The sequence below is a fragment of the Rhineura floridana genome, chromosome 9 (assembly GCF_030035675.1).
Source record: "Rhineura floridana isolate rRhiFlo1 chromosome 9, rRhiFlo1.hap2, whole genome shotgun sequence".
NCBI lineage: Eukaryota > Metazoa > Chordata > Lepidosauria > Squamata > Rhineuridae > Rhineura > Rhineura floridana.
The window spans coordinates 82,326,964-82,350,292 of record NC_084488.1 but is presented as its reverse complement, the minus strand read 5'-3'; the positions used below and the strand labels follow the sequence as shown (position 1 = coordinate 82,350,292).

Sequence of the window (23,329 nt, the reverse complement as noted above, 5' to 3'; positions counted from 1 at the left end):
GACAGACTAAATTCTAGTGATACTGCATAGCGCGAAAGAACAGCAGCTATGCTTTTTAAGTTTTCCTTTGACAGTCAATGGAGTCACGTAAGGTCACACGGTGTCCATAGATTATAACTTTTGTCAGTAAATAGTTGATGCCTGATCCCATAAAGTTGTAAAATCATTCCTTCCTTGAGAAAGTAGCTTTCTGTATTTAAAATATAGTCTCCCAGGCACAGTATTATGCTGGTTTATTAAAGATCATAGAGTTAAAAACATTGTGACACCAGACTGTAGACTGCATACATTTCCTACACTTAACACATCTAGAATTCATAAGTAGATAGACTTGACAAATTATCTTGGTTAGGCGGTGAGAGTCATTTCTTTTATAGCTGTCCAGACACTAGCTATAGGGGAAAAATCTGTTAACCTAGATCACATCAAGCAACAGTTTCTAAAACAATTAACTGTGTAAAGCATATATTACAATGAAATGTTGCAAGTGTGCACAAGCCTGATGAACACATTTGACTGAGTTTTTATGCAAGTTAGAAACAGCAGAAACTCAAACACTGCAGTCTTTAATGTACACACCTCTAGATAAAGCAGGTATGGGGAACCTGTGGCCCTCCAGATGTTTTTAGACTGTAACTCTCCATTGGTCATGCTGGCTAGGGCTGATGGAAGCTGGAATCCAATAGCTTGAAAGCCACAGGCTCTCCATTCCCTATATAGATGACAGTTACTAGCTCAATCCCAGTAATATGGGTTAAATTCAAATAGAGAGGGCCAAGACACACACAATGTAGGAGAAGTGTTTTACAAAGAAAATTCACAAATTGTTAAAGGGAAGAGTGGCCATGAGTGGCTGCCAATTTAGTCAGAGGAATGACAGGAGAGGATGGACTGCTTAACTTTCTCTCCTTCAGCTGTTTTTCTGCTCAAACTCCCACTCCCTGGCCAAAAAGCATCTGGGGAGGGCAATTTTGAGCAGAAAGACAACTGGAGGGGAGAGGGTTAAGCAGCTCCTCTTCCTCCTGACATTTTCCCAATCAAACTGGCAGACTCTCATGGCTGCTTTTCACTTCAAACAAACAAAAATAACTAAACAATTGGGAAACTGTTACAAAACTGTTATCAGTTTGGCCCTTTGTTAAATTAAAAATAAAACATCAAGGAACAGTTTGTGGGGTGAGCAGATGTGCTATGTGATCAAGATGCTATTACAAGTGGTGTCATAAAGACCTAAGCAAATGAATCTATAAGACAGTCACAAATTTGAAGGTTTGCATTTCACATCGCAGCAACAACCATTCAAAGCCAAAAACAGGACTACCCTTGTGGGCTGGGCTCTTCTGATGTGTACAGGAAGTCTTTAAAAAGTCTTTTTAGGTCAGGGTGAGGGGAAAAGAAACACAAATTTACTTCTGGTTTCCATATGGGACAGAGAACCTTTGCACTTGAGTAACTGTGTAGGAGAAGTTCATCAGCTACAGCATCTCAGAATTATAGAACTAGGATGCAAAATGTTGCAGGCACAATACATAAAGGCTGAGTGGCACCATCCCATTTTGAATCATGGAACCCTCATATTCCAGCTGCATCAAGGATCAGACCTCTGGTTGGCTTCATTACCGCATAAGGATGTACTGGCTTCTGACAGCATCTACCCCACAATAAGTCCCCTTCAGTTACCACTACCATCCTGTCCCAAAGTTTTAGGGAGAAAAGTTGAACATTGCTGCAGTTAATGAGAAGTTACAGGTAGTACATGCTCACGTTCACCTGAATAGCTGAGATAGGAACATGTTCTTGAGTAGAGAAATCAGCTTAATTGTACAAGCCAAACAGGCATTGTGCAAATTCTCTAAGGATTACTGGCAATATATGTTCATTTCTAGTGTAATTTGTTGTTGTGGTTGTTCTTAATGGGATCATAAATAATCATTATATTCCTTAAAGCCCAAAGGAGGGTGCCCAATATACTGATCTTACGGTTTGCAAGTTTTATCATGTGAACACACCTTAAACAGACCAGAGCTGAAGCATAGTTTTCTAGTCAGCAACTGTTTAAATCCAGCACCTTAACAAAATAGAACTGTTTGGCACATCCCGATTTCTCATTAAGAAAAGAAGTCTTTCTCCCAATTCGAAACCTGGTGTTGCCTTGTGTACATCATAAAAGAGCAGAAATATTTGCAAGCCTTTGCAGGTTATTGTTTTAGGTAACAATGTCATTAATATAGACTGGTCTTTTTCATGATTCTCAAGAATTCTTGCTCATTTATTTCACCATCTCCATCACGATCAGCTTCATCTATCATCTCCTGTAAAAACAATGAAGATTAAGCACTGTTCTGGAAGCATCCAACTCTCCTTTTGTTAAGTGTTTTCTCAACTCTGTTGCAATGTCTAGAATTGAAATGCTTGATGAAGTATCCTATATATTAACAGTGAACTTTTTTACCAAATGCCCATCCTTATTTAGCCAAAACAGCACCATTCATACACAAGATGTAGGCATCAACTAGCGGCTTGAGGAACCCCATTTTTGCAGAGGTACATTTTCACAGAGGTCTTTCTCTGAATGCGGGGGGGGGGGGGCTAAACACAAGCCTATCAGGACTGAGCATGCTCAATGGCCACAGAAGGGAGAAAAACAGATAATTGGTTAGGCCTCATAATTGCATGTTCTGGGAGATATCATGGCTGGAACACTTCAAAGTGCAACATTCCATTGCAGGCTACAATGGTTACTTTTATTAGTATATTATTTGATACACTGGTGGTGCCTCACTGAAGAATAGCATCCCATTAACCTCCAATGTACAAGGCACACAAACACTGACTGCAACACAGTACTGCTGTACTAAAAACCCTATCAACTATATTTACTTCTGAGGCCCTTCTTCAAGCTCCCCTGCCTTCAGAGATTTAGGCTGGTGGTTATGGGAAGGCCTTTTCTGTAGTAACACCTCAGTTGTGGAACCATGTTCACCTGGAGCTATTGTTACTATATAATTTAGTGCCAGGCATTTATTCAAGCTTGTAATAGTCTTTCAGATCCTTTCAATTGTCATTTATCTATTCTTTTATTTGCTTCGATTGTTTTGTTGATGTTTTACCATTTTGATTCATATTTTACTGTGTTTCTCTTGTTTATTTTTGCTTCATATGCTGCCTTGAGGGATTAAGTCAATGGAAATGCCTTAAATAAAAAAACAGCATTAAAGCCATTTTATTTGCCACTTGTCCAGTATTCAAGGCAGCTAAAACAGCCAACAAAAACAGGATCCGTAAGAACAAGACTAGCCAGCTGAACCAAAGGCCAAGATAAGATAAATGTATCTGTTGAAGCCTTCCCAACCCTCAGTCTCCAAATGTTGTTGGAGTACAAATGTTGTTGGAGTATCATCCACAGTCATCATAACCAATTGATAGGGATGATGGGAGTTGTAGTCCAACATCATCTGGAAACCAAGGGTTGCGAAAGGCTAATAAAGAAATTATGGATGGGGGTAGAGAGGACGAATTGACTCCTCAGCCTCAGGACAATTGATGTACAATTGGCATGGAGACTGGGCATCCAGATGTATTCATAGAAACATAGCATTGGAAGGGGCCTACAAGGCCAGTGAGTCCAACTCCCAGCTCAGTGCAGGAATCCAACTTAAAGCATACCTGACAGATGGCAGTCCAGCTGCCTCTTGAATGCCTCCAGGGTTGGAGAGTCCACCACCTCCCCAAGTCATTGGTTCCATTATTGTTCCTAACAGTTAGGAAGTTTATCCTGATGTTCAGTAGAAATCTGGCTTTCTGTAACTTGAGCCCATTATTCTGTGTCTTGCACTCTGGGATGACTGAGAAGAGATCCTGGCCCTCCTCTGTGTGACAACCTTTCAAATACTTGAAGAGTGCTATCATATCTCCCCTCAGTCTTCTCAAGGCTAAACATGCCCAGTTCTTTCAGTCTCTCCTCACAGGGCTTTGTTTCCAGTCCCCTGATTATCCTTGTTGCCCTCCTCTGAACCTGTTCCAGTTTGTAAAGTGTGGTGTCCAGAACTGGATACAGCACTCAAGATGAGGCCTAACCAGTGCTGAACAGAGGGGAACAAGTAGTTCATGCAATTTGGAAACTAGACTTCTGCTAATGTTGCCTAAAATAGCATTTTCCCTTTTTGCAGCCACATCACACTGTTGGCTCATATTCAGCTTGTGATCAACAACAATTCCAAGATCCTTCTCACGTGTAGTATTGCTGAGCCAAGTATCCCCCATCTCACAACTCTGCATTTGTTTTCTTTTTCCTAGGTGCAAAACCTTGCACCTATCCCTGTTAAATTTAATTCTGTTGTTTTCATCCCAATGCTCCAGTTTATCAAGATCACTATGAATTTTGTTTGTCCTCTAGTATATTAGTTATCTCTCCCAATTTTGTATGTTACTGAACTACAACTCCCATCAGGTCCAGCAAATATGCCAATGGTAAGGGATGATGGGAGTTGTAGTTCAGCAGTATCTGGACAACCAAAGGTTCTCCATACCTGATATGAAAGACCCTGCTCCTTGCTACAACCATCCTCGCTTTGCACTGAACTGGAATTTGAGGCAGAGCCACAGCATAAGATTGAAGCTGGTGCAGAGGGAGAGGGTTTTTTTATTTCAGTCATTTGCACCTTGCTCTTCAGCCAAAATGGCTCCCAGAGTACTCCCTGGGATACGCATAAAAAAGTGCAATAGCCCAATGATCATCAGTGTAGCAAGCTCCCACTGTCAGCTAACTATTAAAAACATTCAGCATCTATTAATAAAGGCTTAGCAAAGCAAAACATTTACCTGTAACTCTTCATCAGTTAAATTTTCTCCAAGTTCTTTAGACACTCTCTTTAGATTTTTAAAGGAAATCTTGCCTGTACCATCATCATCAAATAATCGGAAAGCCTTTAGGATTTCTTCTTTGCTATCTTTTTCACTCTTCAAAAAAAAGGGAGGGGGACGGAGAGAAGTGAAAAAAAGCTCCAACTCTTGATTCCAATTATACAAAAGCAAAATTATGCACTACCATTTTTTGGGTCATCATAGTCAAAAAGTCTTCAAACTCTATGACACCAGTTCCATCTTTCCCAATATCTGCTATCATCTTTCTAATTTCGTCTTTCTTTGGCTCAAAGCCGAGAGCACGCATTGCAACCTGCAATAAAGATACAGACCACTTTTATGTAAAAATAAAAGACGGTGTTGGATGCTAAAGGCAGTCACCTGGAAGCTTGCATGATTAATAAGCTGTCACCTGATTTAGGAACAAAGGTAGCTACCTAATTTAGCTACTTACTTTGGGGTTTTTCCATCCCACCACCTCAGCTTTGTGTAACATCTTGCCCGGAGAAGAGTTTGAGAACTCAAAGGTTTGCCATATTTTGTGACGTTTTGGTTGGTATAAAGAAGGCATTACCCAACAGTAGACATTGGGGTTTTTTCTCTCTTTTTTATAGACAAATATCTACTTTAATGGCTACTATTACTTTTTAAATTCAGACAACAGGCCAGTACTGAGGTCTAGGGATGGGATCTGCTGGCCAACACTGGTTCAAAACCACTCCATCAACCTAACAGGCTGGTATCAGTTCAAGTTTGTTCTTTGTCTATTAGCTGCTGCTTTTACCAATTCATTTTTCCCTTGCAAAATATACTGATATTTTGAAAGAAAATATTGATACTTATCATTTTTAATATTAATATTTTAGAGGCAGATTTTTTTGAAAACCCATTTTTGAAAATAGCTGCGGAAAACTGCTACATAAAAATGCAATCCACACCAATAGAGAATAAGCAAATTAATGGAAAATTTGGTACAAAATCCATACTGATGTCCATTTACAATTCTTTGTAACATTTTAGTTTTGCAAGAAAACACTGAAAGATCCAAAAGAAAACTCAAACCAGATTAAGGCTGCAATCCCAATCTGATTTACCTGGAAGTAAGACCCACTGAAATCAATAGGACTTTCTTCCGAGTACATACGATTAGGATTGCACTGCAAAACACTAAAAAATAAATACATGCATACATACCTTCAATTCTTTAACATCAATGCTGCCAGATCCATCTGTGTCAAACAAATCAAAAGCTTCCCTGACCTCCTGCTTTTGCTCTTCTGACAATTCATGTTTCAGTCCACTTCTCCTTCGCGGGGTAGTGCCAGAGGCCGTTTTTTTGTAACCAGAGGCCTTTTGTTATGCAAGAGAAAGAACAGAAAAAAATCTTTGAAGAAAACTAGAAACAGCAAATAGTTACATCACTTTCTTTAAAGAAATGTATTTTATTTGCTAAACTTGTTAAAAATAAAAGAAACCAAGGAGTTGCAGCTGCAATTAAGTCTTTACATTCTCCCTGCCCTCTGTATTTAGTATGTATTATGACCATACACACAAAACATTTAGTGTGCTCACAGGCCTACAACCAGATAATAGTTCTCCCCCTTTTCCTGTGGGATATGGTCCATCACAACAAGGGAACATGTGCTTCCAGCTCCTTCTTAGCACACCAGCCTCATCTTCCCCTATCCCAACTAGAGAAGTGGAGATAGAACATCCAAGTGCCACCCATGTATCCACCGCACATAGGTCAAAATAATTTGGTTTTCCTATTAAAAGTAGGAAGTTAAGCACACATGCACTTTTTGCTTACATGCATAGAACCGTGCAAGTGTCATTTGGATTTTCCACTCACATATGCCACACAGGAGATGGCAGGCACAGTATGCCAGATGGGTGCTCACTTCCACAAATTGGGGAGATGTTGTCAAATCCATCTCATAATAAATACCACTATCTTTATTTACTATATTTGTATAAAAATGTAAATGTACTGCCTTCAAGTCGATTCCAACTTATGGCGACCCTATGAATAGGGTTTTCATGAGAATGAGAGGCAGTGACTGGCCCAAGGTCACCCAGTAAGCTTCATGGCTATGTGGGGATTCGAACCCTGGTCTCCCAAGCTGTAGTCCAACACCTTAACCACTACACCACACTGGGTTTGTATAGGCCACCCAATAAATATATGTTATGTGGACGGCTCACAAAAAATAAAGCACAATTACATACAACATGAAAAAGCTGCATAAATAACTTTCCAGCAGAGAGGACCTATAGTTTATAGCTTGATTTAAAGCTATAACTCAAAACTTAACTACATGCACCAGACAAGATGTGCAGCCGAATTAAATGCTTGTTTGCTCAGAAGGCAGTCCCATTGTGTTGAATGAGACTTGCTCTCCAAGCAAGTGTGCAGTCATGCACCGTGATCCTATGCATGTATTCTTAACAGCCAAGTCTCACCTAGGCCAAGAGTGCTGCCAAGCAAGTATGAATAGAATTGTACTCTTAATGTAATATTAAGAGTGCTGAATAGTGGCTGTTTGAGTACCAAGCAACATCCCTTCTGTGAGGCAACTTAAAGGACCCACAACACAAATTTGCATAGATGTCCAGAGAGCCTCTGGGCACATTAAGATGCCAGGTGGCTGTCACTGCACTTTTGCAGCACACCCAGCTACCCCATAAGCAAAGTAATCCCCCCCACCCCAATTGAGTTTGAAAGTGGGAGGGGCAGGAAATATGAGGCCTGTCTGGCACAAAAGACCTGAGGCTTGGACGCTAGGGCCACCCTCTAATAACAAGCCTGCTCCACAGTCCCCTACTAAAATAGCTTTTCTGGATTTAAGGTGATTAGTCGAGGATCATCCATTCACTGGTATGAGTTACTAGCCCAAAAGGGCACCGGCAAGTCACTCACCTACTTCTCTATAAACACGCGAAAGAATGCAGCAAGCACTGTAAGATTTGGGTTATTTTTACCCGCCTTCGCTTATCGTAGGAAGTCGAGAAAACTATGAGAAACACGGGGGAAAGATTTGCTTGAACCAATCCTGTTCTTTTTGGTGCAAAATGTAGCCCTAAAGCCACTACTTAAGGAGGAGCTCGAGACCGGTACATTTGCAACACGGACCAACGATCCCTGGAACTGTGGCTACAGCAGCAGGATGATTCAAAGAGCCCGGCGGGGGGGGGGACTTAGGGTGGAATAGATGGGCAAATATACACATTTACCAGGTCTGGTCCTCATAACACAGAGAGGAACAGCTACTGTTCTACCTCACGAAGAACTGGAGGAGGAAACACAGCTCACCATTGTGTAAAGACTGCCGACTCGCTCCACAGGCTCAACAGCCCGCACAAACCAAACCAGAGGACCTCGAATCTTCAACCACCTGCGCTCACGGAGTACGTTGTTCCGCCCCTAAAAGCTGAAAGTGTCCAATGACAGAAGGGATTCCCTGTAAGCCCCGTCTCCTTTTTCTTACCAAGGCCAATCGGGCAGCGGGAGGGGAGTGCGGACATTGTAGCGTCATATAGAATTCCGTGTTGCCATTTCGAATGGATACACAACAAACAAGAGGCATCGGTGTCCTGGCAACCAGTCCCCGCCGCAGAAGGCGCCGAAATTTTGAGCGGCTGCGCATGTAACGATTTTTGAGGGATTTATTCTTGAGTGCAGGCAGGAACAACTGCCAGGGCTTGATTAGTGCCGGGACTCATTCGGGAATGTGGCTCTGCCCTCCCACCTGTCCCCAACAGCACGTCCAGGAATATGTGCGATAGCAATAAATGTGCCTTTGAGCATGTGCAAAGTGTCTTTCACTGCTAAAAAAAACATAGGCAGCCGCATTGATCCATTAGGGAAAAAAACCTTAAAAGCCACAAAACAAGAAGTCCCAACAAGTCGTGACCAAGCTGTGGAGTTCCCCAGAAAGCTTCTTCAGATTGAAATGTTAGACAATACTGGAATGAGTGAGTGAGTGAGAGTGTGTGTGAGACACACACACAGAGAGAGATTAGGGCACTACGTTAATAGGATTCAAAGTCTGCACTTTGATACTCCAGTGTTTTCCCGCACATTTACACATTAACTGCGCAATCTTATGTACTGTATTATTTGAGTTAAATGAGACTTACTCCGCGGTAAGTGCGTATAATAAGAACATAAGAACGTAAGAAGAGCCTGCTGGATCAGGCCAGTGGCCCATCTAGTCCAGCATCCTGTTCTCACAGTGGCCAACCAGGTGCCTGGGGGAAGCCCGCAAGCAGGACCCGAGTGCAAGAACACTCTCCCCTCCTGAGGCTTCCGGCAACTGGTTTTCAGAAGCATGCTGCCTCTGACTAGGGTGGCACAGCACAGCCATCACGGCTAGTAGCCATTGATAGCCCTGTCCTCCATGATTGCAGTTTAACTTGGCTCTTCAAAGAGACAGTTCGTGCCACTTTGAGAAACGAGAGTTGCCAGTCAGCACTTTCTAACGCTTTCGGTTCTCGCGCTGCCTTGACAGAATTTCGTCCTCACCGCCTACACCGACAGGGAGCAAATTGAGGCATCCCAAGCAGCAGCGGCTATGCTGGCCCTTGATCGTCCCCGGCAGCAGCAGCAGAGCGTGCTTCTTTGAAAAATTACTCTTAACTGATACTTTCAGGGCAGCATGTTAAAACTACAGTTAAGACTCTCTTTTCTGAGAACCTACAGCCGCTTGGAAGGAAGAAATGGTGACGGCGGCGATCACTATGACTGGGCAGAGAAGAGCGGGGGAGGGAGGTGATAGGAAATCTAGAAGATCAAGAAATTTAATAGCAATTCTTGTGTCTTAAAAAAATGCAGCGGGATGTTGTGTTCCCTTGCTAAAGTGGAGACATACCTTTTGCGTTCCCTGACTTGTCTCCTGCTGCCCCGTCCGCCCACCCCTTCACCTTTTAATCCTCCCGATTTAATACCGTCCCGAGCGAGGGTAGAGTAAGGGCAGGAGCTTCAGTGGATGCTACTGAGCATGCTCAGCAGAACTAGAATTCCGTCCGGGGCGGGCAAGTGAGTCGATTTTGTGATTGCCCGGATAGCAGCGGCTGGCGCGCACGTCACCCCAAAGAGAAGCGAAAGCAGTTAGTAGGTTTATGGAGGGAGGGATGAAAAGCTGATGCTCAGGCACGGCGTCCTGGCACCTTTCAAAGGGAAACTAAAATTCAGCAGGTAATGTGGGTTTCAGGGCTGGTTCCATCTTATGAGGGATTCTCAGCAACATGCTTTTTGGGAACCCCCGTCCTCCTCCCCCTTCTTCTAAATCCTCCCCACCACGTCAACAAGAGAGAAGGGTCAAGCATAGGAGCAGAGTTTTCTCTCACTTTGGACGGTATGCCGGGGAGGATCGGGCTATGTGGTTCTGCCCAGAGACTGAGAGGAAAAGACCGGCTCTGCCCTTTCTCTGGGAGCCTCAAGGAAGGCTGCAAGTGTGCCAGAGCGGGCTGCTTGTGCAAACAGTACCTGCACATTCTCCCACTCACTCACCTAGGCCTTCCCTCAGGGTGGTGCAGCAGTGTGGATTGAGCCCAGTCCTCCTTCCAATGGCACTGCTCAGGGCAAGGGAAAGAGGTGAGCAAGCAAAGGTGATAATTGCTTGATCGCTTCTTGTGTTGCCATGCACAGCACAGAGCAAAGGGATCCCGCCCACCCAGCAGGGCCGAAACTTTCCAGGAAATGCTGCACCTTTGTAGGAGCTCTTCCACACTCAGCTCTCCTGAGGAATTGGGGCCCTGACAGCTTCTGGGCTGTTCCACCTCCTGACACAGACCTTTATCATTTTTCAGGCCTCCAGCCATCACCATGAAGGACAGAAGGATGGTACTCAGATAGGGTCACGTTCTATTTTTTGTCCAGGGCATTATTTATCACACACTACCAGTTTAATAATGCACGCTGTTTAAAAAGCCATTTCACCTAAAGTTTCACTTTAGAAGCAAGGAATGTATTTATTACCTGAGGGCCATTTTGCCAATTTATTGCTGGGTATGTGCTTTTGTGTACCAAAATGCATCTGTGCATACTCTCAAGCACACAAATGCAAATTTTACAATACCTAAAGTACAATATTTATTCTGTTGGGCTCTGACCAGGCATACGTGGGGAACCCTAGTCTGTTGGGCTCTGTGTCTGTATAATGCATACATTAAAACACAATGTGTTTCTAAAGAGTTCAAAAACAGGATGCTTTCTTGCCACAAGAGAGGAGTTTCTTGAATCAGGACATCATGGTGGTGCCTTGCTGAATAGGACGCTTTGCAATCCTTTGGTGTCGAAGCTAGATTCTACCAAGCAAGTTGGTCCAGATGTTGTATTTTGAATCCTCTTCGTCTTTGCTTCTTATATTATTGACATAATATTTGTGGTATGCTTTTCTGATAGCAAAGTGATGCAATTTCATTATTTTAATATGTAATAAAGTATGGCACTAATGGCAACTGAAACTGTTTGATTATTCAGTTGTTTTTTTTAAAAAAAGTTGTTTATGGAAAATATTGGTACATACTTACCTGGTGAGCACTCCTAGATTATCCCTAAAGGAGGCTACCAAGAAAACTATTCAAAATGATTTAAGTCATTTTGTGTTGTACACTTCTCTGCCTTCTCTACATATATCCTCTCACACATAACAAAGAAGCTGATTATTTCAAAGCCTACTTCCAAAGTATGTATTAGTTAATGCAGTATGTTATGGATGGCTGACTAATAAGTCCTGATTGTGTTGATAACTAATCTTAATTTGGGATGCTTCCAGACTGTCACTATTTTTGGGTGGAATTCAATCATATACCAACAAATTCAGGTTGTGAAATTACAGATGTTTTGGAGGTCTTGCACAACAAATCTGCTTCTGCAAAAGATCTGACTTTTTGTAGTAAGAACAGTGATGGGGAAATGCATTGAAAAGTGTGGGACAACACTTGCTTTGATGCAGTGTCTTCTAACCTCCCCACAAACAAATCAGGATGAATACTCAATAAATTGGTAATCTGAAAGCACCCTAAGATGGTAGAGTTCTGGGTGCAGAGCTCCCTTCCTCTGTCTCACAGCAGAAGGAAGTGGAAACTCATGGGAACCTTGTACAAGAAGGAAAATGTCTGTGGAGTCTGTTCATTGGATCTAAATTACCTTGAAAGTGAAGGCAAAGGGAGGAGTCGGTGAAACTAGAAATGTAATTTATAAGTTTGTTTCTCATATTGGGTATTGTTGGATTTCTGTTCCCCACTTCTAGGAATGGGATATAGTCTTCCCCACATCCTGTCCTTCCTCCTATGATCTTCTCTTCCTAATTAAGCCTTGTATTTTCAATGGCAATGGATGTGGCTGGTTTTAGCTTCCCTGATTCTAATGATGGCAAATTAGTTTCCTGTTCTACACCCACCCATCACTGGCATCACCCTATATATGAGGGGCATGGATTTTAATTTCCATCAGGAAAATGGATGAGTTGATGTACTTTTCTTACAGTAGGTTCCAACATTGTGGAATGGATGATGTAAGAGCTGGAAGGCATTAAAAGGCAGAAGCAATAAGTCGTATGTTTTGTTTGCAGATGTCTTGGGATCATGGCTTCCAGAAACATGAACAGAAAGAGACACATTGGACTGCAGCAGCTTTCAGCTTTGGCATCCACTGGAAGGACACTTTTAGGACCTGTGAAATTACCCAAATTTATTGTTGATGAAAGTACTCCTGGCGGTGTGTTGATTTGTTCTCCAGTGAGACTTCTTGAAGGTTTGGATTTAAGCAGTGCAGTGGGTCAACTTCTTCATGAAGCCATCCAGGCACAGAACAGAGAATATAATACTGGAACAACTACCCTATTGTTTCTTGTTAGCGTGTGGAGCAATGCTGTATTTGAATGCCTTCAGCAGGATGTTCCCCTTTCAGTAGTGGTGGCTGAGATGTCTGAAAGCCTGAACTCTTGCATTGAACAAGTGCAGTGCCTTAGAGTATCCCTATACAACATGCAGCAAGGGTTAGAGGGTATTCCTATTGAATGTAATGAGAAAGCCCCTATTAACATATGTTCTGGCACTGCTGGAAGACCTATGACTGAAATGAAGACCCCAGGTATCAAATCTAACAATAGTTCTTTTGATCTGCTTGAAGATTCTTATGAATATGCACAAGTATCAGAGGAAAAATCTGAAGTTGTTACCATCCAGCAAGCAAACACATGCAATTATTGGGGAAAGTGTGTGTATCCAGGGGCATTTACGACATGCAAAACAGCATGTTCACTTGCAAAATCGGTAGACCCTAGCTGTGTTTTTACAGTTTGCAAAACTGTGATTCAGAAAAACCGCAGTTCCCAAAGCTGTCATTTGGGTGCATCAAGCCATCACAAAAGTTTAAAATTAACCCACAGTAGGCACTTCAGTAGTGTAAGGGAAAGCCCTTCACCACAGCAAACCAATCAACTAGACAGAGGTATAAAACATTTTAATGGGCTGAGTGATTTGGGACAACTGGCAATGTCTTTAGGCCATGGAAACTGGCATGCCATGAAACTGGTACAGGATATTCTCAGATGCCAGCTGCAGACTGCCAACAAAATGGCTGATGCCCTTCCGTTCCAATTTAATATTTCAGAAGTTGTGACCTGTTGTTTGCCAGGCATGTCTGAAAGTCATTCTTGTGTTTGTCCTGGGTATATCACTTTAGTACATCCAGAGAAAGCTGTTGTTGCTAAGCAGCTGCAGGATAGGCCTCTTCGTATTATTCTTGTCGATGGCGACCTAACTGAAACATATCACCATTTGGGGTTTAACAGGTCACAGGATGTGAGGATGTTCTTAGAAAGTCTGACTGGTCAAGAGAACAGCTCAAGCTTGTGGGTTGACTCCATGTTAGATATTATGATTCAGTCCAAGGTCAATGTAATTCTGGTACGAGGTGACACATGTGCAACTTTAGAAGAAAGATGTCTGCTGAATAACATAGTGATAATTAATGAGGTAGCTGGGAGTGTGCTGAAGGCTTTTAGTGATATTACAGGAGCAGACAGAGTGACTTACCTCACCCAAGTGAATGAGCATTGTATAGGTGAGAGTGTCTGTCTGAACCTCTATGGAATGCTGGAGTTAAGTGGGGTAGAACTGGATGGCCAAATGCCAGTTGCTTTAACAGCAAAAGGAATTCACTTGGTAACAGTTGTGCTTAGTTGCCCAGTTACCTCTAAGATGCAAACCATCGAAGATCTCTTTTGGACCTGTGCTTATCGTGTGCATCATGCCCTTCTTGATCAAGCAGTCTTTCCAGGAGGTGGCACTGTTGAGTTCCTGTGTCTCAGTTATCTTGAGAATATGGAGAAAGCAGCCAAAAATTCCAGCGGAGGGTTTCAGGCTGGCTCCTCTTGGCTTGCAAAACATTCAGAACAATATAAACCTCTGGTGCATAATGCTTTGGCATGTGGTTGGCACCAGTACATTTGTACTGTCATGTATAACACTGCAAACTTTATGTCAGAGTTTGAAGCCAGCACCTTCATACAGCAGCATCTCAGAAAAGCAGCCTTGTGTGGTTCACCATCAGCATATATGCTAGATGAGTTTAAGAAGGGGAAGATGGGAGTAGCAAGTGGTGAATATGTCGGGATATATGAAAAGCCACTCAGAGTGTATGACAATGTTACTGCTAAGGTGGAAGCATGGCGTAGAGCTCTAGATTTGGTTCTGTTAGTGCTTCAAACTGATGCTGAAATTATCACAGGGCCTCAGAGGGAACAGTTGCTGAAGTCACAGGGCTCAAGTGAGTTCATGTTTTTGTAGGAATGTGCAGGCCTTCCTATGGTTATGTTTCCGGAATATGAAGGTTACATATATTCCTGGGCAAGCTCAAAAGCAAAAATAGATTAGGTGAATAAAATTCAGAAGTGCTGGGAGTCTTGACTTCAGTTATAGAAGGACTATTTTCTATGGTCTGTTTAATCATAATGCTTTTTATTCCTAGTTATTGCCACTGACCATAATCCAGTACAAATTTATTATCAGTAAGTTTCATTCATTTCAGTGGAACTTAAACCCCTTAAATTGTGTGATATTCTTGGCTCCCTTCAGGATGAAATATTTAAGGGCTCCATTCTACAGCACAACTAGGTTTATTTGTTTTTAACTGGTTTTTTTAATAAATTGAAATGTTGCCTATTAACTTTGTTTTAAGAATTGCCAGTGGCGCAAATGGTGGGATATAAATTTGAAAAAGAAAGTAAATCATTAGGTTGTGTGGATATAAGCAATAAAGTGGAATTGCAGTTAGATATTGGAAGTTCCAGGTGCTATCCTTGAAAGAATAATCTGTTAATGTGCTCACTTTACTGGGATGTTCTCCTATGCAAGCCCAGATGAAATGAACTGGATTGGCAGTTCATTTGTCAACAGAACTTCTGCAACAGCTGCTGTAGCATAGTAGCTGAGAAACTGACCTATGTAAATGAAGAAGTCTCCAGCTCAAATCTAGTCTCACTAGCTGCCCCTAGGCTAGACAAGCCTTTCTTTTGCTGCCAGTGTCAGCCCTCTCCCCCACCCCATGCCATCTGTAGTATGGACATAATACTCACCTACCTAGAATGGTTGTTGTAAGGATTATACCATAAAGTATGTGAAGGCCCTTGAACACTCTACAGCACCGTATAAGATATCTTTATGATGATACTGCTGTTAATTTCAATGGAACTCTTGTAGGCGGGCTTCCTAGTGGGTTGTTTGGATGTGTAGGCAAATGATGGACAAGCCAGGAACAATAGTGTTCTTACATTTACTTCAAGAGAGTAGTTATTTTAGATTAATACAATAAAAATTATACATTTTCGTACTAGAAATGATACATTTGTACTTTTTTCTCATTTGTACTTTTTTCTCAGTGCTGTACTGTACTGCCTAAAATAGAGTTTCCCAAACTGCAGGTGGTCTGCAGGATGTTATTAAATATGCACATTGATATTTTAACTGTATTTTGATTGCTTCATTTATTTTGAATATGGTACTTTATTGTATTACAATTTGAATTGTAACACAGTAAATAAATACAATAAAATACAATATAAGAAATAAATGAAGGAATAGAAATGCAATTAAAAATCATACCGTACCTAGGGCAGCACATTAATTCTACAATAGGCAGAAAAATCAGAAAGAGGTCAGCTAAGGCCCTCAGCAATTTTCAAATTGTCTGTGGAGAAAACCGTTTGGGAACCGCTGCTCTAAAAGGTTTCTCAGTATTAAAGAAAGACAGACAAATTTAAATTCTTAAACAAGGCACCTGACACAGTGAGAGCTAGACTATACCAACCTTGTGTTGCTTTATATTTAAGTTTGATAATGTCAAAGTTCAGCCTTGTGTTATGAATGGGTTTCAGCTGCAACAGCATAAGCACTGCCTTGTACTGCTTTGGCCACAGCAAAATCCTTCTACCCGGTTATCTCCACTTATCTCAGTTGTTGCTATACCTATACTTGCCTTTGCACAGGACCCCTAAGATGCTCCACTGCGTGGGGCTGGGGAGGCCAAATAGGGCCTCTCTGTAGCCTACCAAAACAGCCCTTGCACATCACATCTATGTGTGCAAAGATGAGCTGTTGGTGCAGGAGCACCAGTGTTTCTCCTACACTAACCTTGGGTTGCAGCACCAGTGTGAGTACGTAGTATTGAGATACTAGTCATAAATCATCTTATCATGGGCATAAATTCAGTAACTAATTCAGTATATTAGTTTGTTCTAGATGAATTAGTACTCTATATTAGAGAATATTTGTTTTTTATTGTTTTGTTTATTAAATACATTTGTATCTTACCACCACAGAAAAGCCCCTATTCTCTGGCTACTTCTGCACCATACATATAAAAAAGACTTATACCCCTTTAACAGTCATGGCTTCCCCTAAAGAATCCTGGGAACTGTAGTTTGTTAAGGGTACTGACAGTTGTTAGCAGTCCTCTTTTCCTTTCAGATAACTACAATTACCAGAGTGATTTAATAATCAATCCTCTTTCCCAGGGAACTCTTAACAAACAACAGTTCCCAGGATTCTTGGGGAAAAGCCATTACTGTTAAAGTGCTATAATAGTGCTTCAAATGTATGGTGTGGATGTGGCCTTAGGGGGCAGTGGGTAGCAGTATAGTGGCAAATTCAGAAGTGCAGGGTCCCTTCATGCTAGTCATAGCCACGCCCCCTCCCCTTTTTTGTTGCAGGATTGAGAATCATATCCTTGTTAATGCTTTCTCCCACATTAGACATCCTTAAGAGCCAATAAACATGAAAGGGGAGAGATTCTTCTCAGTGGCTGACTCACCCTTCTTTTACTCTGATTGGCTCCAATCATCAGGAAAGGTAAAGGACGTATGTTAGAAGATTTTTCTCAGTGGCTAAGATATTCCCCTTTCATGCTGATTGGCTCACAGGATGCTGGAGACACAGGGAACCTGCTAGGACCTTGCTCCCAAAAAAGTAAAGGGTCTAAGACCCCTCAAGACCCTGGACAGCTATACCCCTGGCGGTGGGCTGTCCCTCAGTCTCCAAGTAGACAGCCATCTCTTGAGGATGCTCTAGATCTGGATTTCCTTCAGAAAGCATGAGGCTGGACTGGATTATTTTATTTATTCTTTATTTGTTTTAAAGACTCCCATTTCCCAAAAAGAAACTCAAAAGCAGCTTGCAACAATAAAATGCACATACAATAAATTCAAACCCACAAAATACACTAAACAGCCACCAAAAAAAAATAAGCCAACATCATAAAAAGCAAAAAATCCCAAAGTTAACAAAAACAGCAGCTTATACAACCCCCACAACCAAGTGAAGACAGAGGGAAACAAAATCAGACTTACTGTAACATATTCAAAGCAAACTTACTGTAACATTTTCAAAACAATATGATAGAAGTTTTTCAACTAAAGGCCTTCCCAACAACCAGGTTTTAGCCAAATATCTAAAACTGTAAAATGTAAGGCTCAACAAGAGGAATGAGGATTCAGCATGGTGTGCAAAGCCTCCAGTTGGACAATACTACCAAATAGCACAAAAGACTTTCAAAACTCTACAGTTTAATATGGGTCTTTTATTTCTGTATGTCTATTCTGGAATTACAAAAATCAGAAGGCATTTCTGAAGAAGAAGTTATACGTTGATGCAGGAAAACCCCTGCAGCCACATTGCACTGGTTAATGCAGATAGTACAGGAACCTTCTTAGATCAGGGATGGGGAACTTGCAGGCCTCCAGGTATTGATGGACAGTAGGCATCAACAGAGATAAATGCAACATTCAACAGGGATAAATGCAAAGTTCCACACTTAGGAAAAAGAAGCCAAATGCACAGTTATAAGATGGGGGATACTTGGCTCAGCAATAGACATGTGAGAAGGATCTTGGAATTGTCGTTGATCACAAGCTGAATATGAGCCAACAGTGTGATGTGGCTGCAAAAAAGGCAAATGCTATATTAGGCTGCATTAACAGAAGTATAGTTTCCCAATAGCGTGAAGTACTAGTTCCCCTCGATTCAGCACTGGTTAGGCCTCATCTTGAATACTGCATCCAGTTCTGGTCACCGCACTTCAAGAAGGATGCAGACAAACTGGAACAGGTTCAGAGGAGGGCAACAAGGATAACTGTTTTTATGTCTTCTACGTTAAATTTTACCTTTGTAGTCCCTTGAGTACCAATCCCTATATATATGTATATATATATATATATATACATATTATGTATTTTAATTTATTTTAATGTTTTTGTGATTTTACTGCTTACAATTTTATTATGTACATGTCTGATTTTATTTTTGTAAGCTGCCCTGACTGCCCTATTATAGGGTAGAAGGGCGGGATAGAAATATTTTAAATAAATAAATCAGGGGACTGGAAACAAAGCCCTGTGAGGAGAGACTGAAAGAACTGGGCATGTTTAGCCTGGAGAAGAGAAGTCTGAGGGGAGATACGATAGCACTCTTCAAGTACATGAAAGGTCACACAGATGAGGACCGGGATCTCTTCTCAATCGTCCCAGAGTGCACGGAATAATGGGCTCAAGTTGCAAGAAGCCAGATTTTGACTGAACATGAGGAAAAACTTCCTGTTAGAGCCATACGACAATGGAACCAATTACCTAGAGAGGTAGTAGTCTCCACTACACTGGAGGCATTCAAGAGGCACCTGGACAGCCATCTGTCAGGAATGCTTTGATTTGGATTCCTGCATTGACCTTATAGGCCGTATTCTATGATCTATGATTCTATGCATCTGATATAATTTCTCCTTGTAATGAAATGCATTTAAGGTAGACTAGACAGATGAAAATACTCTATACAGCTATATATGCTGCCTGTCACTGATCTGATTCTGGAAAGCTCGGGAAAGGGCCATAGCTCTGTGGTAGAACATCTGATTTAGAACAGGGAATGTTCTCTGTCTTAAGCCCTGGAGAGCTGTTATCAGTCAATATGGGCAATACTGAACTAGATGGACTAGTGGTCTGACTTGGGATGAGGCAGCTTTCTATGTTTCTGTGTAGAATAGCTGCGTATCCATACAAGAAAATGTACTTATACCAATTCCAATGATAGTTCATTTGCACATATAAGGATATAAGAAGAGCCCTGCCGGATAAGGCCAACGTCGCATCTAGTCCAGCAGTTCTCACCATGGCCAACCAGAGGGGAACCCGCTGCAAGCAGAACCTGAGTGCAAAAGCACTCCCCCCCCCGATTCCCAGCAACTGATATTCAAAGGCATACTGATACCAACTGTGGAGGCAGAACAAAGCCATTGTGACCAGTATGGCCATCACTGCCTTCTATGGGAGTGAATTCCATAATTTAATTATGCAGTCTGAAGAAGTACTTTCTTTTGTCTGTCCTGAATCTTCCAATATTCAGTTTAATTGGATGTCCCCGAGTTCAAGTATTACTAGGTCCCAGGGCAAGTCACAACAATATAAAGTGCATTATTAAAAACAGTTTAAAACAAATTACGCTTACAACTACAGCTGATCCAAAAAAAATATATGCACATCTCAAGCATCAAAAGCCAGGGAGAAGAGATGCATCTAGTCACATGAGGGGGGAAATAGCACTTTGTGTCTCGCAGAAAGGCACCCAAGACCTCAACAGCCAATTTTATGACGTTTATCTAGAATAAAGACAGGCAGACGAAAGGAAGAAGCAGAATGGTATTTCAAAAAGAAGATGTTTCCATTCAGGTCTGTCTGTCCTATTGCAGCTACTTACAAACAGGTTTCTGGTCTCCTTACATTTAAGGGGCAAAGGACTGTATGGCAAGAGATTTTTTAAGAGTTCCTGACCCAGGTGGGTCTTGACTGAAATACGCCATTGTCCAGGGTGGCCATGAGCCAGAGATGGGCTGTCTTAAAGGAACAGGTAGGCATAAGGCAAGCTTGTGTTACAGTTTCCACCTTCTCCAGTTCTCTGCAGCATTTCCTTCAAACACCAACTTTCCTGGAATTGAAACTGGTCCATTTTTATTTTCTTTTATTTACATATCTATCCCACCTTTCTTCCAAGGAACACAAGATGGCATACCTGCTTCTGCACCTCCCCCTTTTATCCCCACAATAACCCTGTGAGGTATGTTAGGTTAGGCTGAGAGATGGTGACTGGTCCAATGTTGCCCCAGTGAGTGAGGATTTGAACCCTAGTCTCCCTAGTCTTTCACAGGGAAGCAATCTACTAGAAGAACAGAAATATATCCTTTTTGGATTCTTAGGACAACATCATCATTACTTGTAGAAATAATCCTCAGAAACATGTAGAAACTGTGATGAAGATTTTCCAGATCTTAGGAAAGGCTGGATGCATCATTGCAGTCTAACCAGTATGCCACAGCATGTCTCTTCTTACTCACCTTTTCTCTAAACTAAAAAGCCCCAAATGTTGTAATCCTTCCTCATAGGGCAGTTGCTGCATCCCCTTGATCATTCTGATTTCCTTTTTCTGAGCCTTTTCTTAATTGAGTGTTTTGGCTAATTCAAAACCTGACATAAAGTATATTGGACATTGCTTAATATCTCTGCTAATAATAATGTATGTGAAACAGCAATAAAATATATGAAATGTTTTGACAGAGCTTAAAGTTCTGTATGAATGCTTATTGAGTTGGAGCCAGGGTGGCTGTTCTGTGAACAGAAGAGCTCCTTCTGTTCTTAGAAGGCACTGAGATCCAGTACAGGGTCCTCTAACTCTCCAGAGTAGCTTTTCAGGAGATGCTGTGGGCTGTAGGGGGAAGGAAGAATAGGCAAAAATGGCCTCTCCGCTCCCTTCCAGAATGCCTTACAGTTGTAGATGGGGGCATTGTTAAGTACTTAAAGGACTCAGGGCCGATGCAACAACTTTGCATTAAATTTGCACATGCTAATTTATGTGGACAGATGCCTTGGGCAAATTAAAATAGTGGGTGGTTGGGATCCTATAACTACAGTTTTTAAAAAAGATTTTTAAAGGGCAGGAAAGAGATAGGACATCTGGGAGCCAGCACAAAGGACCTGGGGCTTGAACAACGAGCCCTCCATCTTGGAAGATTTGGTGGTACAGCCTGAAATATTGCATAGAAGAAGAGTCTGCTGAATCAGGCCAATGGCCCCATCTAGTCCAGCATCATGTTCTCACAGTGGCCAGTCAGATGCTTATCCCTCTTCTGGAGGGATGCAACACAGGCTGAAGTGGATGAAGAGGATACTGCCCAGGAAAAGGGAGGGTGTGGCTTGCCCCCTTAGCTTGCCCCTGCACCATTCCTCTCTTTGCTGGGTGGGACTCCTGGCACAGGGAGAGGAGAGGTGCTGCCAGCTGAGCAGAGCTCATGGAGGAAGAAGCATAGCCACAAGATAGGCAGAGGTTGCTGCCTCCCCCCAGCTTGCAAGAAGCACCCAGGAGGTGAGGAGACATGACAGAGTACTCAGCGCACGGCTCTGTAGGGTGGATAAACACTGACCTTATGATACACTGTTTTGCAAGACAATGTAGTTTGCAGAGAATCCTTCTTTTGCTGTTGCACTGTCGGTGTAGAAAACCATGGAAAGAATGTCAGTTGAGGAACGGACACGGCCTGGTGTATTCTGCCCACAGTATCAGCCTATGTGAGGGCCAACCAAAAGGAAACAAGAAAGCAATGGAACATGTGGAGCAGGCAAGGCCCAGGTCCCTGAGCCCGAACTGCCGCCACCGCCGCCCCCCCCGACATAAGCCATTACCAGCAGCAGCAGCAGAAGCCTGGGGAGCAGCAGCTGAGCGAGCCCGAGGACATGGAGAGGAAGACAACATTGAAACAGCAAACAGCTTTGCTGTAACAAATGCCTGTCACCCTTCTGCCTCTTGGGAGCCGCCGCCCCTGCTAAAGGTGCTGATAATGATAATGTTATTTGTTATTTAATTTAATTTTTGTAAATTGTATTGCTTTTATTGTATTTTTATTGTATTTTTATACCTGTGTTTATTTTTCTTTGTAAGCCGCCTTGAGGGCCTTTGCCCGAAAGGCAGGGTATAAATAAAATGTAATAATAATTTAATAATAATATGAGAAACACACAAGCAGGACCTGAGTGCAGGAGCACTCTTCCCTTCTGTGGTTACCAGCAACTGGCATTCAAAAGTATATTACCTATGACAGTGGAGACAGAACATATCCATCAGGGTTAATAGCCATTGATAGCCTTTTCCTCTGTGAATTTGTCTAATCCTCTAGCCATCCAAGTTGGTGACCAGCACTGCCTCTTGTGGGAGCAAATTCCATAGTTTAAAGAAGTACTTTATTTTGTCTGTCCTGAATCTTCCAACATTCAGCTTCATTATATGTTCACAAGTTCTAATGTTCACAAGTTCTTTTAAAGAGAGGGAGAAAAACCTTTCTCTATTCACTTTCTCCATACCATGCATAATTTTATACACTGCTGTCATGTTGCCTCTTACTCATATTTTCTGTAAACTAAAAAGCCTCAAATGCTGCAACCTTTCCTCAAAGGGGAGTTGCTCCATTCCTTTGATAATTTTGGTTGTCCCTTTCTGAACCTTTTCCAACTCTACAATATCCTTTTTGAAGTGAGGTGACCAGAACCGTACACAGTATTTCAAATGTGGTTGCACTACAGATATGCATAATGGCATTATGGTATTGCCAGTTTTATTTCCAATTCCTTTTCTAATGATCCCTAGCATGGAATTTGCCTTGTTGCACACTGGGTCAACTTTTTGATTAAGCTATCCAGTATGATCCCAAGGTCTCATTCCTGGTCAGTCGCTACCAGTTCAAACCCCATGGTCATATATGTGAAATTAAAGATTTTGTTTAACCTAGCTTGCATCATTTTAACTCTTTAAACACATTACGAGAAGATGTTTTATCTGTTAATAAAGCATAATTTTTGAAACCAAGCCTTTAACTGAATGTTCATATTCCTCCATTAATTTTTCAAAACAAGTAAGCTCTCTAATAGCA

General features: G+C 41.9%; 3 protein-coding genes across 21 annotated transcripts in view; 1 reads left to right on the top strand and 2 right to left on the bottom strand.

Annotated features, from left to right (window-relative positions):
• Positions 1-216: 216 nt before the first annotated feature.
• On the bottom strand, positions 217-8,283 carry LOC133364490 (uncharacterized). The gene is made up of 5 exons (XM_061585170.1): positions 8,177-8,283; positions 6,058-6,213; positions 5,048-5,176; positions 4,822-4,959; positions 217-2,312 (listed from the first exon to the last, which is right to left on the bottom strand). The coding sequence occupies exons 1-5, from the start codon at positions 8,177-8,179 to the stop codon at positions 2,223-2,225; spliced, it is 516 nt and encodes a 171-aa protein (XP_061441154.1). The 5' UTR covers positions 8,180-8,283; the 3' UTR covers positions 217-2,222.
• Positions 8,284-9,845: 1,562 nt separating this feature from the next.
• On the top strand, positions 9,846-15,696 carry BBS12 (Bardet-Biedl syndrome 12). Of its 3 annotated transcripts, none has more exons than XM_061585165.1 (2): positions 9,846-10,060; positions 12,441-15,696. In XM_061585165.1, exons 1-2 carry the CDS (start codon positions 10,008-10,010, stop codon positions 14,659-14,661), a joined length of 2,274 nt encoding a protein of 757 aa, XP_061441149.1. In that variant the 5' UTR covers positions 9,846-10,007; the 3' UTR covers positions 14,662-15,696. The 3 variants fall into 3 exon arrangements, with proteins under 3 accessions (XP_061441149.1, XP_061441153.1, XP_061441152.1); XM_061585169.1 differs by lacking the exon at positions 9,846-10,060 and adding an exon at positions 10,198-10,220; XM_061585168.1 differs by lacking the exon at positions 9,846-10,060 and adding an exon at positions 11,137-11,252.
• A 1,819-nt stretch (positions 15,697-17,515) lies between these two features.
• The window catches only part of LOC133364485 (uncharacterized), a 54,285-nt gene continuing 48,471 nt past the window's right edge, over positions 17,516-23,329 (bottom strand). For 12 of the 17 annotated variants that reach the window (XM_061585150.1, XM_061585152.1, XM_061585155.1 and 9 more), the window contains 2 exons: positions 21,830-21,970; positions 18,661-20,014 (listed from right to left, as the gene is read on the bottom strand). In XM_061585150.1, coding sequence (XP_061441134.1) covers positions 19,844-20,014; positions 21,830-21,970 — 312 coding nt within the window. In that variant the 3' untranslated portion in view covers positions 18,661-19,843. Of the gene's footprint in view, positions 18,308-18,660; positions 20,015-20,746; positions 20,877-21,829; positions 21,971-23,329 lie in introns of those variants that run through there. The other 5 variants (XR_009757958.1, XR_009757959.1, XR_009757957.1 and 2 more) reach the window with 2 other exon arrangements.